This window comes from Phlebotomus papatasi, chromosome 1, assembly GCF_024763615.1.
Source record: "Phlebotomus papatasi isolate M1 chromosome 1, Ppap_2.1, whole genome shotgun sequence".
In the NCBI taxonomy this organism is placed as follows: Eukaryota; Metazoa; Arthropoda; class Insecta; order Diptera; family Psychodidae; genus Phlebotomus; species Phlebotomus papatasi.
Window position 1 is genome coordinate 103241419 of NC_077222.1, and position 16856 is coordinate 103258274.

A 16856-nucleotide genomic window follows, 5' to 3' on the forward strand; every position below is an offset into this window, starting at 1 on the left:
CTTTTGGAAGAAAAGAGGGTGATTTTTATCACAATTTCCACTTTGATTTTCCCTCCGCACAGAAAACGTGCAAAAGATGGAGAGAAAGAGAATTAGAGTGACAAAAGACCCCAAGAGAATATTTAGGGGTTGAAGGACAGAATGTCTCTGAAATTTTATTAACAATTTCCCTTGTGTCGTTGTCGACTTTTTTTTTCCTGCCACCCTCCGCCCTGGAGCTTTTTTCCCCATTTTTATGGGCAAATGTGAGAGAAAAATCTGTTGAAGGGAAACAACACAATTGATTACAATCGAAAATCTCTCTCATTCAACCCCTTTTCCGGGAGATGGGTGTTTGAATGTTCAGCTCAACAAGAAGGTGATGGTTGTTTGCACTCTTTACGAATTTCCCAACAAAAGGGAGAGACTCGAGGGGACCCAAGAGGGAATTTTGGGCAGGAGTGAGTACATAAATTAAGGCATCCCTAATTCACCCTCAAAAGATTAATCCGAGGGTTGCATTACAAATCATGCGTCAATGATTCCTAACTTTCAAACCGAAGGGATGCCTGGGTGAAATTCCCAATCAGGTTTTGTGGAAAATTGTGGAAAATCATATCATGACTTAATCTCTCTCTCTCCCAACCTCATTCCAATGCCTTTGTCTATGTTTATCTAATTGCAATTGTTGGTTGCATAGATGGGCAATTATAGAACATGATTGTGGTATCAATTCATCACTGCCTCGGTTTGTCTTGCAAAATATTGTTACTTGTGGCTTGTGGTGGTTCTAAGGGGACAATATTAACGAATAATTATGTACAATGACATGCACTTACGCGATAATCATAACGTAGGGCAAGGCTTTCAAGCTTCGCACATACTCTGGCTTCGAACACTTCATATTTTCCCCATATTCCTTTAATGAATCTAACCTAATTATCTACTAGGTCAGACTCATTCAAGGGACATGAGAAAAAGCATGAAATGTTCGATGCCAGAGGATGTGCGAAGCTTGAAAGCCTTCACCTAGTCATTACCAAGTTTAATTTTATAGACAATTTAATGTAAAAAATCAATGAAGCAAGTAAATTTTAATAAAATAACTAAGATGAATTTGAAACTAATTTGTCACTTCAATTAAACTCATTTTATTATTTATACAAGTAGTTAATCGTGAATAATGTTGTTCCGCGCTTAACCTAAAAAAGTAGTTAAAATGTCATTAACACTGAAATTCCCTGTACAGATACTAATTGGTTATTTGTCTATTAAATGTACAAGTAAAGTGATAAAATAAGGTTTTGTAATGATTTCGTATTATTACTTCGATTGTATTATTACTTCGAGTTAATTAAAACTACTACATGAAAAATAGAACAGTTTTTCTTTTTTAATTTTCAAAAAAAGGAATTCAAGCTTTAAGAATTTTTATAAATAAAATAGTGATCATGAAGGAATCACACCTAAATCATTCCACGTTAATTGTTTCATAAATTTCCGGGCCCAACATACAAAGTTTCTGTTGTGAAAATTTGAGGTTAAGTCACACAAAAATTTAAAGGTGCATTTGGAGTAATTTTCATTAAAAATTGATACTTCAAAACAACTTTTGCACTACTGTACAGGGAAAATTGCAATTTTTGACGAAAAATGCTCCTAATGTGTAGAATCCTTTAGGATTAGTGTAACATAACCTCACATTCGCACAAGAAACTTCACTAAATTGAAACAAAAAAAAACTTAATGTTTAAAAGACTGAAACCAATCCGTTTAGGAAATTATTCTAATTTAATTGATTACAACAAGAATATGATATTGTCTCGACTAAAATGTGAATAGTATTCTACACAGCTCTCTCCGATATCTGGCATTTCGATATCCGGTTGACAGTTGTCAAAAATTGACGGTTGATGAACTTAAATTTTTAAAACTAAATATGAAGTTTCTCGAACGCGAATTAACATAAGGGCCAATCCATCTCAAGACAACCATAGGGGTACCCTTCATGGTCTTAGATGTTTTTGAATTTTACATATGTTAAAGTACACGATAAAATAATATACCCCTATTTTTTTTTCGTCCGAAAAAAAATCCTGGCCGGAGATACATGGCGTCAAAGATGGCGCCTCGCGCTTCATTCCTCAATTGCGATTTTTAGCAAATATTTTAAAATGCTCTATTTCGGGAACGGGTTGAGATTTCTTCTTACTCTTTTTTTATTTGAAAGATAATTTTATACTCTTTAAAACGATATACTTGATTTTGCATTATCTGCTTAAGTTTTTTTGTAACGGTCTTTTAAAAAATTTTTGAAAAAATTTAAAAATTAATTTTTCTCAAAAACCCCATTCTCAAAAATTTTGATTTTTTTACTGTTGATCAGTAACATTGAGTACTACATTCCCTGAAAAGGCGAGCTTCCACTTTTGCACTTACCTTTTTTAAAAAATATTTGAAAAATTATCATATTTTCAAAATTAAAAATAACCAGTTAAACTCAAAATTTTGAGTTCAACTTTTCATGGAATATAGTACTCCACAATACTTATAAACAGCCAAAAAATCAAAATTTTTCGAAACCAAGTTTTTGAAAAAAAATTTTTTTTTGAGTTTTAAATAAAAATGTCTTTTATTGACAAAAATAAGCCTTTAAATCATATTAAACACATGTACTAATTATGTTTTTTTGTTTTCTTTTAGTTTTTCAAAAAAAAAAATTTGGAAATTTTTTTGGATTATTTTTGAAAAAATACAAAAAAAAATTTTTTTTTAAATTCCGTTTAAAAAAAATCTACATATTGACACATGTGTCAAATGTATCTTAAAGTTTGACTTTTGTCAATAAAAGACATTTTTATTTAAAACTCAAAAAAAAATTTTTTTTTCAAAAACTTGATTTCGAAAAATTTTTATTTTTTGGCTGTTTATAAGTATTGTGGGATACTATATTCCCTGAAAAGTTGAACTCAAAATTTTGAGTTTAACTGGTTATTTTTAATTTTGAAAATATGGTAATTTTTCAAATATTTAAAAAAAAAAGTAAGTGCAAAAGTGGAAGCTCGCCTTTTCAGGGAATGTAGTACTCAATGTTACTGATCAACAGTAAAAAAATCAAAATTTTTGAGAATGGGGTTTTTGAGAAAAATTAATTTTTAAATTTTTTCAAAGATTTTTTAAAAGACCGTTACAAAAAAACTTAAGCAGATAATGCAAAATCAAGTATATCGTTTTAAAGAGTATAAAATTATCTTTCAAATAAAAAAAGAGTAAGAAGAAATCTCAACCCGTTCCCGAAATAGAGCATTTTAAAATATTTGCTAAAAATCGCAATTGAGGAATGAAGCGCGAGGCGCCATCTTTGACGCCATGTATCTCCGGCCAGGATTTTTTTTCGGACGAAAAAAAAAATAGGGGTATATTATTTTATCGTGTACTTTAACATATGTAAAATTCAAAAACATCTAAGACCATGACCCCTCGATTTGCGATTTTTTCGGTCGTTTTGAGATGGATTGGCCCATAATATTTTAGTTCTATCAAGATTTTGATACATATATAGGGTAAGATTGGGTAATTCGGAATCATGTCTGTTTTGGAATTTTGAGATTTTCTCACTGTTTTAGATGGTCAAAGAGAAAAAGAAAACCACGAGGAAGTACAAGACTTTACATTCGAGGGTACTTTTTCGTTGTTTTTTCCTTTTGCCATCTAAAACAACTAGGAATTCGCAAAGTTTCAAATTAGACATGATTCCAATTTACCCCATCTACCCTAATTTGTAATTTAAAATGAAACTTCTCACTATGAATAAAATTATGCCGTTATTAAACAGATATTAAATTCACACAGCATAAAATACAAAAAGCTTTAACCAGATTCAAAAACTCTAAATGTTATTTTGTCCCTCTGACATCCAGGATCGGATTGCAAAAAATGTCGTTAGTTTTCGAAAAGTTTAAACTGATTTTCGAATGTGTCAACAAAATTTACACACAATGTTACGAAGATTTATTTAATTACACACTGACAATATCTTAAAGGGAGTTTGTTAATGAATTTATGAAAAATTTTATAAGACAGAAATATTACAAATTTAGTTGCATTGACTTTTTGTCACAGCAAATTGTTGGTTGTCACTTTTGACATCCAATACACTTTGAAATTCGAACTGCAAATCATGAGCCACCTTGCGGAATTCAAAGGAGGTTAAAGTACCTTCAAAATCGATTTTCGAAATTTTATCACTTGGACAAACTTACTTTGCTTTATTATTTTTTTATTTCTGAAGGTTTATTAATGTTTCAAAGCAATACTTTTTTGGCATCTTTTGTTCTTTTAAAGATAAAAATCTATGCAATTGTAGTACAGTAGATTCTCATAAATTCGAACGCTCGGGGGGTATTTTTGACATTTCTCACCTCCCAAATTCGAACGATTTCTTTAAAACTAACGAAATCTTTGTGAGATTAAATCGTACTTTGAATCAAATTTCCGTACTTTCTCACAAGTTTTAATGGTAACATACTTCCTTTTCATTTTATACGATCATAATGTATGTAAACATTCAGCAAGAAGCACATAAATATAATTTTCATTCACCTAAAATACGAACTTTCTAACATAACCTCACAATTGACATTTTGAATCCAAACGCGGCGTTCGAATTTGAGAGATTCAGATTTGAGAGACTCTACTGTAATTATAGGAAGCTTATAAGTTCTTTAACTGAAAAGAGACAAATGAGCGTGCAAAATTACTTAAAAATGTATTTCATTTTCGAACATTTCAATATTTAGCGGGGAAACAAACCCACCAGGAGTTTTTTGGCGTTACAAGTGTTCGAATTGCATCCAATGAGCTGCACTACACATGATTCCACGGGGCATGGGATTAACCTTGCGGGAAGGCCTAAGTGGCTCTATGGAACGTTGTGCCACCATAATTATTATTAGGGACACAAACCAAATTTATTTAAAAGCTTTTTTTCAATGTTTTTTTTTTGTATTTGAAGGATAAAAGTAAAAAATGCTAAGAAGAAGCAGTTGAAGGGTTCTGAGTTCGCAAAACATCCTGAAATTCCTCTAAAACAATTTATTGTATAGCATTTTGACCGTTTTTATGTTTCTCGAAGACTCATACCGATTATTATTAATCGTATAGAGACACTTTATTTGTATTACAATGTAAACTTTCCAGCATTGCATAAGCAAACTCTTGCTTATTGTGCCACTGAGATCCCCTCTAACCGTTAAACCCTTTATTAGGTTTATTTGTTATAGAAAGGATTCTCCACTTATCGCCACTTAAGAACTACTTGTGGCCACTTTAAAAATATCTAATAAAACTTGCTTTTGACAAACACAAGCCCGTGACAAGTGGCCTGCGGAGTTGAAGTCACCTTCTGATACCGGTTGACCCGATATATCTTAAAAACGAGAAGTGCTTTCGTATCATAAGATCGTGTACTGTGAGGAGTACTAGTTTTCTGTTTAAATATTTTTTTATGAATTGGCTCGAAGTAGCTCCACATTCGGCAAATTGAAATCTATTTATTAATTTTGTGCTATATTTACTTGACTGTTTAAACTTTATCAATTCATGAAATGCTCTACATAACCTCAATTTGTGGTGTACAGTTTTATGTATTAGCTGCCTTCTCTTTGCACTGCATTGCAACCAACTGCAACTTTCTCTGTATTTAGCTGCATTTGCATGAATGATTTGCTTTTGACATCTCTTGGTCCATGTAGAGTCCATAAATGACCCAATCAACTTACTAAAAAATCTCATTAAAGGAAGCATAAAAAGGTTTTATGGACTGTATAATTAAGTATGTTCTCTTTTGCATCTCTTGCAGCAACAAATTCATGCTCAACAACTGCCAGGTGCTCCTCCGCAGCCAATTCCATCTCTGGGAGCCGCCCTGGCGGGTCCTCTGGGTGCCTTTGGGGGCCCAATTGGACTACCACATGGAGGTCCACAGGGTCTACTGAAGGCACCTCAGGATCTCCACAGGGAGGACATTAAAGTTCCTCTTGGACCTGCAGCTGAAGAGCGTTTGGTGAGTTTCAAAAAATAATTCAATTTTAAGTTTTTTCGAGGATTTTTTAACTGTCTTTTTGGGGGACTTTGCAGAGAAACTCAGTGTCTCCGGGTGAGAGGGAAAAGTATCGTCCTCGAACTCCCCTGGATATGGAAGGAGATGCCAAAAGGCGGAAGGAAGAGAAACTCACTCATGTAAGTAGCGCGAAAGATGTTTTTCTTCCTGCAACATTATCAACTAACAACAAGCCAAAAGATTTTTATAACTAATGAGATGGTTAATTTTCGGGCGGCACTAAAAATGAAAATGAACTCTAAAACACTTCCAAGTATTAAAAAAAAAAGAAAAAGCGAAATAAAAGCCATCGTCTCAAGTTTTATGCATTTTTTTTCTTTTTATTTTTTTTTAGTAATTTCTAAGGTTCATATTTATATTTTTTGTATTTTGTTTTACTCAAAGATCTTCCTCCTGTTTATTTTTTTTTAATATTGTTGTTTTTTCTACTCAATAGAAATAATTTTCAACAGAACTTTACTTCCCTGGTGGTTTTTTACTTTCAATTTTTTGTATGGATGCAGTATTTGACTTCCTGAGCAAGCTCCGCCTATTAATTTTAGGCCACGCCTATTTTAGGGAATATAACTAACTGAAGTAGTTATTTTCGTATTTAGGATGCTACATTTTTCGCAAAAGAGAATTTTCCTAGGGCAATTAACAAAGAAAAGAAATAAAAAAATATCTTCTATGAAGAAAACAAGCCACGCCTACTTATTTGTTTTCTTATTTATTATTTATTTATAAATCGGTGTCCTACTACAAATCAAGGCTATTTCTATAATGATGCTGTATTTTTGCGAGCACAATATTTCTGCAGTTTTAATTGTTATAAGAGGCTGAAACATAGAATAGGCCACGCCCCTTTGTAATGTGATTATTTATGACGAATTACAATTTATGGTACAAAAGGGAAAAGAGTAATTTTTATTAAAAAGAAGCTCTACTAATCCACTGGTACAGTACTTCAAAGGTCCAAGATCCTACTTGTGGAAAATAAGCCACGCCCCTTTATGTATTATTCATATATTTGGATCATTCGTACCCCAAAACTACAATTTTCCATGCTAATTGGGGCTGTATAAATTTATTTTAGCAAGAATAAGTGAGCCTGTTGAAAATTCTTCACAAGGATAGTGGAGTCCGGAGAGGAGTTACGATTGTTTTTTTTTTAACAATATTCATGTAATTTTTGTTTGAAAGAAAGGCAATCAGTAACGGAACTTCTGATTGAAAAATAAATACATGTAGATTTCATTAAGGGTTTCGTATGATATAATTGACGTTACTAAACAATTATACAGGCAAAATATGTGTTTTGTGGTGGGGTAAGTTACACAAAAAGTGGGCGGGACTTGTAATGGGTGGGTTCTTATGCATCTTTACTCTTTAATTTTCTGTAAACTTTTGCAATAACAAATCTAAACTAGGGTTTCCGTATTTATCTTGATACGCTTTGAAAATTACAGCATTGCAAATTTTATTGAGGGCGTGGCCTAACTTTTCTTAGGCTTATTCTTTAGAATTTTCCTCCGAACTTCTCTTTAAAGCGTGGTACCCTTTGCAAACTACATTGTAACCCAATTACAGATTAAGCATTAGAAATCCCTACAACAGTTAGTAAAATCTTCAGAAAAAGAGGCGTGGCCTAAATGAATTCAAAAGCGGAGCTTACTTAGAATGTCAAATACCACATCTACACAAAAATTGAGCCATTCCGCTTAAGAAACACCAGGAAATTACAGTTTTACCCAAAGTTTCTTCCGTGATTCTATTCTATTTTTTTTTTTGAGTTTTATTTTTGTTAAACTTCCCATTTGATTTGATTTTCCGTTTTTTCTTCTTATTATTTTTTCCAGGAGAGTGATGGTGAAAAAAGCGATCAGGATTTAGTTGTGGACGTCGCTAATGAAATGGTGAGTTACCGTCTTCCACAAAACGCAAAGTCACATCGCACAGTTAAGAAAAAAAAAGATAACTAAACGTCTCGAACACAGAATAATTTTGAAAAGACGGAAGCACCAATTTTTTCAATTGCAAAACATTGTTTTTCTTGTGATTTTCCGCCCGAAAATTAAAGACATCTTTTAACAAATTTAATGGAAAGGTTGTTTGTAGGACTTTTGGTTAATTGTTTTCTTTTGGTTTTCAAGCAGGAATCCCCTTCTCCGAGACCAAATGGTGATCACGCGTCCATAGAGTCGAGAGATCGCGATCGAGACAGTATTGGCCTGAATGGCGATCGACCAGATAAGGCTGGAAGTAGTTCAAAGCCATCGAGTCAGGAGCGTCCACCATCGAGATCGGGTTCAAGTTCATCGCGTTCAACACCAAATCTCAAGACAAAGGATGTAAGTTGATCATCGACAGATCGTATTGAATTACCTTTGCTAAAATTTCTTTTGTTGCAGCTCGAAAAGCCTGGGACACCCGGAGGCAAGGCGCGATCCACGACGCCAAATGCCGCTGTTGCTGGAACCCCCAAATCTAATGTTCCACCCGCTCCGGCCGGCTATCCCCCTTCGCCATATCAGAGGCCAGCGGACCCCTATCAGCGTCCGCCCCCGGATCCAGCCTACGGACGCCCACCGATGCCCTTTGATCCCCATGGCCATGTCCGGACAAATGGCATTCCCATTCCTGGAGCCATTACAGGAGGAAAGCCGTAAGTCTCGAAAATATTTCACTATTTTTTATTTCATTTTACTTTTTTTGCAAAATACAAAGGAAAATATTGCAAAGTGAAAATCTTTATCGAAACACAACATTAATAATAATAATGCTGACACAGCATTCCATGAAGGAACAAGGCCTTCCCGCAAGGGGATTTCTAGACATGCATTATTATTTTTTCTTGTACGGGATGAGGTTGTTTAGCGCCAGAAAAATTCCTGGTGACCTAAACGGGATTTGAACCCGGACACTTGCATCAAAGAGCGAGTGCTCTACCACTTGACCCATTGAGTGCCCTGAAACACAACATTCCCTATCAAAAATCCTAAAGAAAGGCATTAAAATAAAATATTTACCATTAAGGCTATAATTCATGCGAGTAACTCATATGCCAGTACACCACTTACAGGCTCAGTGAAGGCAACAGAATAAACTGAGTGAGGGCTATACAGTTCATGCTCAATGACTTTGGCCTGAATCGGCTGGTACCCAATCTCAGCACATCTAGCTCTCCATGAGGCTTTGCCCAATTTCTCCCACCTTTGCTTTTCCTAACCTTCTAGTTCCTGTAGCATTCTTGAACACAACGATAGGTGATGCTCTCACTCGCTCTCAATAGTTCCTCTTTGTTCTCTTCAGTAAGAAAACGTTCTCTTGGTGATCAACTGACCTCGCCTTCTTCAGCACAAGGTGATTGGCACAGTTTCAAAAACGGTCTGACACCAGAATGCAAGGTACCGACCTTGACGTTAATTCAAAGGTGAAGCCCGTGGACCGTTGATTTTGGTTTTATCAGAAATTAGTCTGATTAGTTCTTGGTTGTGTTAACTCTTTGCACCAGAAGAATTAATATGGATCTTTAAGCTCTTAGGAAGGAGGCTAGGGATGACGAGATACGAACCTACCACCTGTTCCCCTGTTTCAATCAGATCTTCTTTCTGGTTTGCACGTCTTCACATTCTTACTTGTCCACCTCTCTCTCGCCCGCTTTTAAATCCGAACCCTTCGTCAGTAAAATCCAGGAGTGTCAAATCCTAAAACATGTTTGAGTGTAAAAGGGAGGAAAGTCGTCATGTCATGATGTTATCAAAAGATGATTCTATAGTCGAACTATCCTTGTGTCATCCCATCACAACTTAAAGTAGTAGGTGATCTCTATTGATCAGCAACGAGAACTCCCTTTTTGAACGAGGTTCAACGAGCGTTTTCGGAGCACGGTTCGCTTCAATGTAGATCTTTACAAAACGAACGCATTTGAAGTAATAGTTCTCCATGGAGGACACCACTCTCTGAACATTCGGGAGACTGCTACTATCACGGCCTGTTGTTTTGTTGCTGGGAGTGGGAGGTGACCTCCAACAGGTGACACCCAATGTTGTTATAGTGTAGTAGGACTGTTGATCTTGGAAGAAGTAGATTGCTTTTCAGATAAAGTAGTGACTTTGAGGGGTGCTACAACGGTGGATAATCTTAAGTTACCATATCGCTATAATTCCGCTTGATAGGATTGTGAGTGCTCGACGAATTATTTCATTTTAAAGTCACAATCGAATCGGTCTTTACCAGTGAAGCGAGGAGGACGCTGGATTCGTGGCCTTCTCGGAACAGGCAACGCGAGGTTAGCGGTGAAGAATGCTTCAGCATGTTATGGCAATAAATACCTACCAGGTTTGGTAGTTGGCGAGTCTGAGGCTTGCAGACGAATGTTATCTCCATCGGTTTCCTCTTTGTTGAGATCTTGAGCATTGGAAGTCCAAGTATTACCCTTGTCCGCTTTTAGTTCTTGCCTAGGCCCCATTCGTAAGACCTTGAGTCCTTAAGTCTGCATTGAGATTTTCCGAGGTACTCATCAAGATATGTCGACTGATGGGTTCTTTGAAAACTGATCCTTCCCGTGAAGCAGTAAGAGTTATGCCAAATTGTTTAAGCTCTTTTAGTAACGAAAAGTTGCTGGCGTACCGCTATGATCTTTGTAGCTGCAAGGTCAGCTTTTCGACTTTAGATCACCCATCTCTACCGGATGAAGAGCCCAGCCGTCTGTAACACTGTTTCAGACAGAATACCCCTATGTACTCTTCGCGGTCCCTTTTATAACATCAGCGCCGTTCCGGCGCTATGACCTTTGGGTCCTGTATCATCTGACCTTTACAGATAGGAACCCCCAACTTCCGTCTTCAGGTCTTCTGTCTTCGATCCTACGGAAGTCGAGTTCGACCGTATTGGGGAAGTGAATGTACTCCGGGATGTCCCTGTTCCCGAAGCGAGACGTGAACAACTCCCAGGCTCGTTTTCATTTTGAAGACAGAGGGGAACAAATGCAACAGCTTGCAATGGAATTACCCGTTTCTGTTGCTTAGCCTGGTTCTTAGGCCTGGATCTAACTCTTGCATTGTTTGCAGTGCAATATTTAGACATAGCTTAATTTAAGCTCTAGAACGCTAATCTGTGTTGCAACTGAGTTTATTCTTTGTTTCAACATTCAGCAATAAGGGATTTACTTTTCACTTTGCAAATTCTTCTTTGCCGAAGCAATATGAAGCGTAAAGGCTTTAACAAAAGCTATATAAGATTTTTGCTAATTCCTGGGAATCTTTCAGTGCCTACTCCTTTCACATGAACGGCGAGGGAACCCTGCAACCAGTACCCTTCCCAGCCGATGCTCTGGTTGGCTCGGGGATCCCCCGGCACGCCCGTCAGATCAATACGCTCTCTCACGGTGAAGTTGTTTGCGCCGTGACCATCTCGAATCCCACCAAATACGTCTACACCGGAGGCAAGGGCTGCGTCAAAGTCTGGGATATTTCCCAGCCTGGCAGCAAAACCCCCGTGAGCCAGTTGGATTGCTTGGTAAGTTCCTTGGTTTTCTTCCTTTCTCAAAGAACCTTCCTTAACTTTTGTCTAAATGGCTTTGCAGCAACGTGACAACTACATTCGTTCAGTGAAGCTTCTTCCGGACGGACGAACTTTGATTGTGGGAGGAGAGGCTTCAAATTTGTCCATCTGGGACTTGGCCAGTCCGACTCCGCGAATTAAGGCGGAACTGACTTCAGCAGCTCCAGCCTGCTATGCTCTGGCCATCAGTCCTGACTCCAAAGTGTGCTTCTCCTGTTGCAGTGACGGAAACATCGCTGTCTGGGATCTGCACAATCAGACACTTGTCAGACAATTCCAAGGTAAGTGCTCCTGGAAAACTTGTCAGGGCTTGGGAAAACCTTCTCTTTGGACTGTTTCAGGGCATACGGATGGCGCTTCTTGTATTGACATCAGTCCGGATGGCTGCCGTTTGTGGACTGGAGGACTGGATAACACAGTGCGATCGTGGGACTTGCGAGAAGGGCGACAGTTGCAGCAGCATGACTTCAGTTCGCAGATCTTCTCCCTCGGATATTGTCCGACAGGTGAGTTTTTTTCTTTGGTGCTTCTTGCAGCAGTTTCTGACCAAGAGTCCCTTTCAGGCGAGTGGCTGGCAGTTGGGATGGAAAATTCGCACGTTGAAGTGCTGCATGCTACGAAAACTGACAAATATCAACTCCATTTGCACGAAAGTTGCGTTCTTTCACTGAGATTCGCAACTTGCGGCAAATGGTTCGTGTCCACTGGCAAGGACAATCTCCTGAATGCTTGGCGTACTCCCTACGGTGCCAGCATATTCCAGGTAAGGCTTTTATAACTTGGATTGCGGTGATAAAATCAAAAATGGCGGACTCTTAAGTCAATTTTTCAGAATTGAAAGATTATTTGCATTTCCTGATAAACGACTTGGTCGATCGTGAAAAAATTGGTACTACTGGAAAGGTCTTGAAATACCCAATCTTTCCGTACAGAAGTAGATCTTGAAAAATTCGAAAATCTATTTGAAGATCCAAAAAAGAGACTTTCTTACTTCTTGGTAATTCCGCAAGATGGCTGAGGTACATCCTGTTCGAATTTCGAAATGCTCAAGTGTCAAAATGTGACGGTCTTCACATTGTTGTAAGGAAAAAAAAAACAGAACAACTACGTTTACTGTTCTTGCCCCAGTATTTAATCACTCCATAATCACTGATTGTGAGTGACTCTTTTGCCAGCTTTTTAGTGTAATATTTGATAAATTTTCCCCACCTTTTTCGAAAATTTAGTATGAAAATTCGAAATTGAATTTGAATTCTTCGAGCATCAACGACTTTTTGTGCAAATAGAGTTCCATTTACCTTTTATCCAAGACACTATTGGAGAATCAAAATCTACTTCTGTTTGAGCCCAATAACTATAATTTATCCCCGATTTTTGAAAGCAAATTTCCACTAAGAAACTGAAGAAAAAAAACACATTTTTCGGTAGGAAACGTATATTTGATTAGATTACGAAAAGAAGGAGTTTCAGAAACCTCCCTGAAGCTGGCCGAAGGCCAGCCGAACGCGGGTTTGTGTCTTGGCTAAGAAAAACCGTTGCAAATTCAAATATTTTTTGTGTGTCTCGGCTAAAAAACACTGAGAAAAATTGAAATAATTATATAATAATGAAAAGAAAATTGCGGAAAATCTGTTTTTCATTGAAAATTATGGTGTGTGTCTTGGCTAAAAAGAAATTGATATGTACAATTTCCCAACTTTTTCTCTCTGAAAATTCTTTACAAACATAAAAAAATTTTGAACGAGTTCTCTGGTAAGTAACCATTTCAAAGGATTTATTTTCCCTAACAAATCTCTTTGTTTCCTGGACTGATCATCCTGGATGTGATACATGTATGCAAGTTTAAAGAAAAGTCGTGTTTCACCAATGGTTTCCTTCTACTAAATTTTTCCCTACGGGGTTGCCATTTATCTCACTACCCAAAATAGATAGCCCACTAAATCCCCAATAAAATGTACCATGTGCCGTGCCTGACAAATCCTTTGTTTCCTGGACAGATCATCCTGGATGTGATACATGTATGCAAGTTCAAAGAAAAGTCGTGTTTCACCAATGGTTTCCTTCTACTAAATTTTTCCCTACGGGGTTGTCATTTATCTCACTACCCAAAATAGATAGGCCACTAAATCCCTAATAAAATGTACCATGTGCCATGCCTGACAAATCCTTTGTTTCCTGGACAGATCATCCTGGATGTGATACATGTATGCAAGTTCAAAGAAAAGTCGTGTTTCACCAATGGTTTCCTTCTACTAAATTTTTCCCTACGGGGTTGTCATTTATCTCACTACCCAAAATAGATAGCCCACTAAATCCCCAATAAAATGTACCATGTGCCATGCCTGACAAATCCTTTGTTTCCTGGACAGATCATCCTGGATGTGATACATGTATGCAAGTTCAAAGAAAAGTCGTGTTTCACCAATGGTTTCCTTCTGCTAAATTTTACCCTACGGGGTTGTCATTTATCTCACTACCCAAAATAGATAGCCCACTAAATCCCCAATAAAATGTACCATGTGCCATGCCTGACAAATCCTTTGTTTCCTGGACAGATCATCCTGGATGTGATACATGTTTGTTCAAAGAAAAGTCGTGTTTCACCAATGGTTTCCTTCTACTAAATTTTTCGCTACGGGGTTGTCATTTATCTCACTACCCAAAATAGATAGCCCACTAAATCCCTAATAAAATGTACCATGTGCCATGCCTGACAAATCCTTTGTTTCCTGGACAGATCATCCTGGATGTGATACATGTATGCAAGTTCAAAGAAAAGTCGTGTTTCACCAATGGTTTCCTTCTACTAAATTTTACCCTACGGGGTTGTCATTTATCTCACTACCCAAAATAGATAGCCCACTAAATCCCCAATAAAATGTACCATGTGCCATGCCTGACAAATCCTTTGTTTCCTGGACAGATCATCCTGGATGTGATACATGTATGCAAGTTCAAAGAAAAGTCGTGTTTCACCAATGGTTTCCTTCTACTAAATTTTTCCCTACGGGGTTGCCATTTATCTCACTACCCAAAATAGATAGCCCACTAAATCCCCAATAAAATGTACCATGTGCCATGCCTGACAAATCCTTTGTTTCCTGGACAGATCATCCTGGATGTGATACATGTATGCAAGTTCAAAGAAAAGTCGTGTTTCACCAATGGTTTCCTTCTGCTAAATTTTTCCCTACGGGGTTGCCATTTATCTCACTACCCAAAATAGATAGCCCACTAAATCCCCAATAAAATGTACCATGTGCCGTGCCTGACAAATCCTTTGTTTCCTGGACAGATCATCCTGGATGTGATACATGTATGCAAGTTCAAAGAAAAGTCGTGTTTCACCAATGGTTTCCTTCTACTAAATTTTTCCCTACGGGGTTGTCATTTATCTCACTACCCAAAATAGATAGGCCACTAAATCCCTAATAAAATGTACCATGTGCCATGCCTGACAAATCCTTTGTTTCCTGGACAGATCATCCTGGATGTGATACATGTATGCAAGTTCAAAGAAAAGTCGTGTTTCACCAATGGTTTCCTTCTACTAAATTTTTCCCTACGGGGTTGTCATTTATCTCACTACCCAAAATAGATAGCCCACTAAATCCCCAATAAAATGTACCATGTGCCATGCCTGACAAATCCTTTGTTTCCTGGACAGATCATCCTGGATGTGATACATGTATGCAAGTTCAAAGAAAAGTCGTGTTTCACCAATGGTTTCCTTCTGCTAAATTTTACCCTACGGGGTTGTCATTTATCTCACTACCCAAAATAGATAGCCCACTAAATCCCCAATAAAATGTACCATGTGCCATGCCTGACAAATCCTTTGTTTCCTGGACAGATCATCCTGGATGTGATACATGTTTGTTCAAAGAAAAGTCGTGTTTCACCAATGGTTTCCTTCTACTAAATTTTTCGCTACGGGGTTGTCATTTATCTCACTACCCAAAATAGATAGCCCACTAAATCCCTAATAAAATGTACCATGTGCCATGCCTGACAAATCCTTTGTTTCCTGGACAGATCATCCTGGATGTGATACATGTATGCAAGTTCAAAGAAAAGTCGTGTTTCACCAATGGTTTCCTTCTACTAAATTTTACCCTACGGGGTTGTCATTTATCTCACTACCCAAAATAGATAGCCCACTAAATCCCCAATAAAATGTACCATGTGCCATGCCTGACAAATCCTTTGTTTCCTGGACAGATCATCCTGGATGTGATACATGTATGCAAGTTCAAAGAAAAGTCGTGTTTCACCAATGGTTTCCTTCTACTAAATTTTTCCCTACGGGGTTGCCATTTATCTCACTACCCAAAATAGATAGCCCACTAAATCCCCAATAAAATGTACCATGTGCCATGCCTGACAAATCCTTTGTTTCCTGGACAGATCATCCTGGATGTGATACATGTATGCAAGTTCAAAGAAAAGTCGTGTTTCACCAATGGTTTCCTTCTGCTAAATTTTCTCCTACGGGGTTGCTGCAGATGTGACATCCCAAAATAAGTAGCCCACTTCATCCTGAACATGATCTACCATGCGTCATATGCGAAGGAATTCTGACTTCCGGTTTATGAGCCCATGACTGGAGATCGACGCCGAGAAATTTTCGGCGGCTGCGGCTAAAATTTTAAAAATGTCTACGGCTAGCTGCGCGCCGGCGCGCCAGCCGAGGATATCGGCTGCGGCTCAACCAGGCGCGCCGGATTTTTTTCATATTTTTCGATTACAACCACTATTATACACCGATTGTCCTCAAAATTAGAATATTTTTTGCTAGAATTACAAAATTATAAATAGAAAACGTTTAGTAGCAATCAAAGCTTTTAAAGGAAAACCTATCAATTTTAGAATTGAGCATGACATTTGCCTATTACTAATAAAAAAACGCACAATAAAGTAAAAGGTGAATTTCATTGGCATGTGATAAGGAAAATAATTTTATCTGAATGGCAAAATGTCCGAAAATTTCCCAAAATGGGGCAAATTGAAACAAAACTGAAATTATTTCAGAAGAGAACAAAAAATGCATTTTTACTTACTCCAAAATATTTGTAATCAGGAAACATTGGACAAAACTTATCAAAACTGACATTTAACTTTTTAGATGAGCTCTTCGAAAACATGAGATATATTCACTTAGCATAGAAAATTTACTGCTTTACAACTTCCGAAAATGTGATTTTCGAGTCAT

General features: G+C 37.3%; 1 protein-coding gene across 7 annotated transcripts in view; it reads left to right on the forward strand.

Annotated features, from left to right (window-relative positions):
- The window catches only part of LOC129810186 (protein groucho), a 338180-nt gene that overhangs the window by 317219 nt on the left and 4105 nt on the right, over window positions 1–16856 (forward strand). For 2 of the 7 annotated variants that reach the window (XM_055860504.1, XM_055860506.1), the window contains 9 exons: window positions 5840–6043; window positions 6118–6219; window positions 7939–7995; window positions 8233–8430; window positions 8491–8744; window positions 11350–11599; window positions 11667–11925; window positions 11986–12150; window positions 12208–12407. In XM_055860504.1, the coding sequence (XP_055716479.1) occupies window positions 5840–6043; window positions 6118–6219; window positions 7939–7995; window positions 8233–8430; window positions 8491–8744; window positions 11350–11599; window positions 11667–11925; window positions 11986–12150; window positions 12208–12407 (1689 nt within the window). The remainder of the gene's footprint in view (window positions 1–5839; window positions 6044–6117; window positions 6220–7938; window positions 7996–8232; window positions 8431–8490; window positions 8745–11349; window positions 11600–11666; window positions 11926–11985; window positions 12151–12207; window positions 12408–16856) is intronic. The other 5 variants (XM_055860505.1, XM_055860507.1, XM_055860510.1 and 2 more) reach the window with 3 other exon arrangements.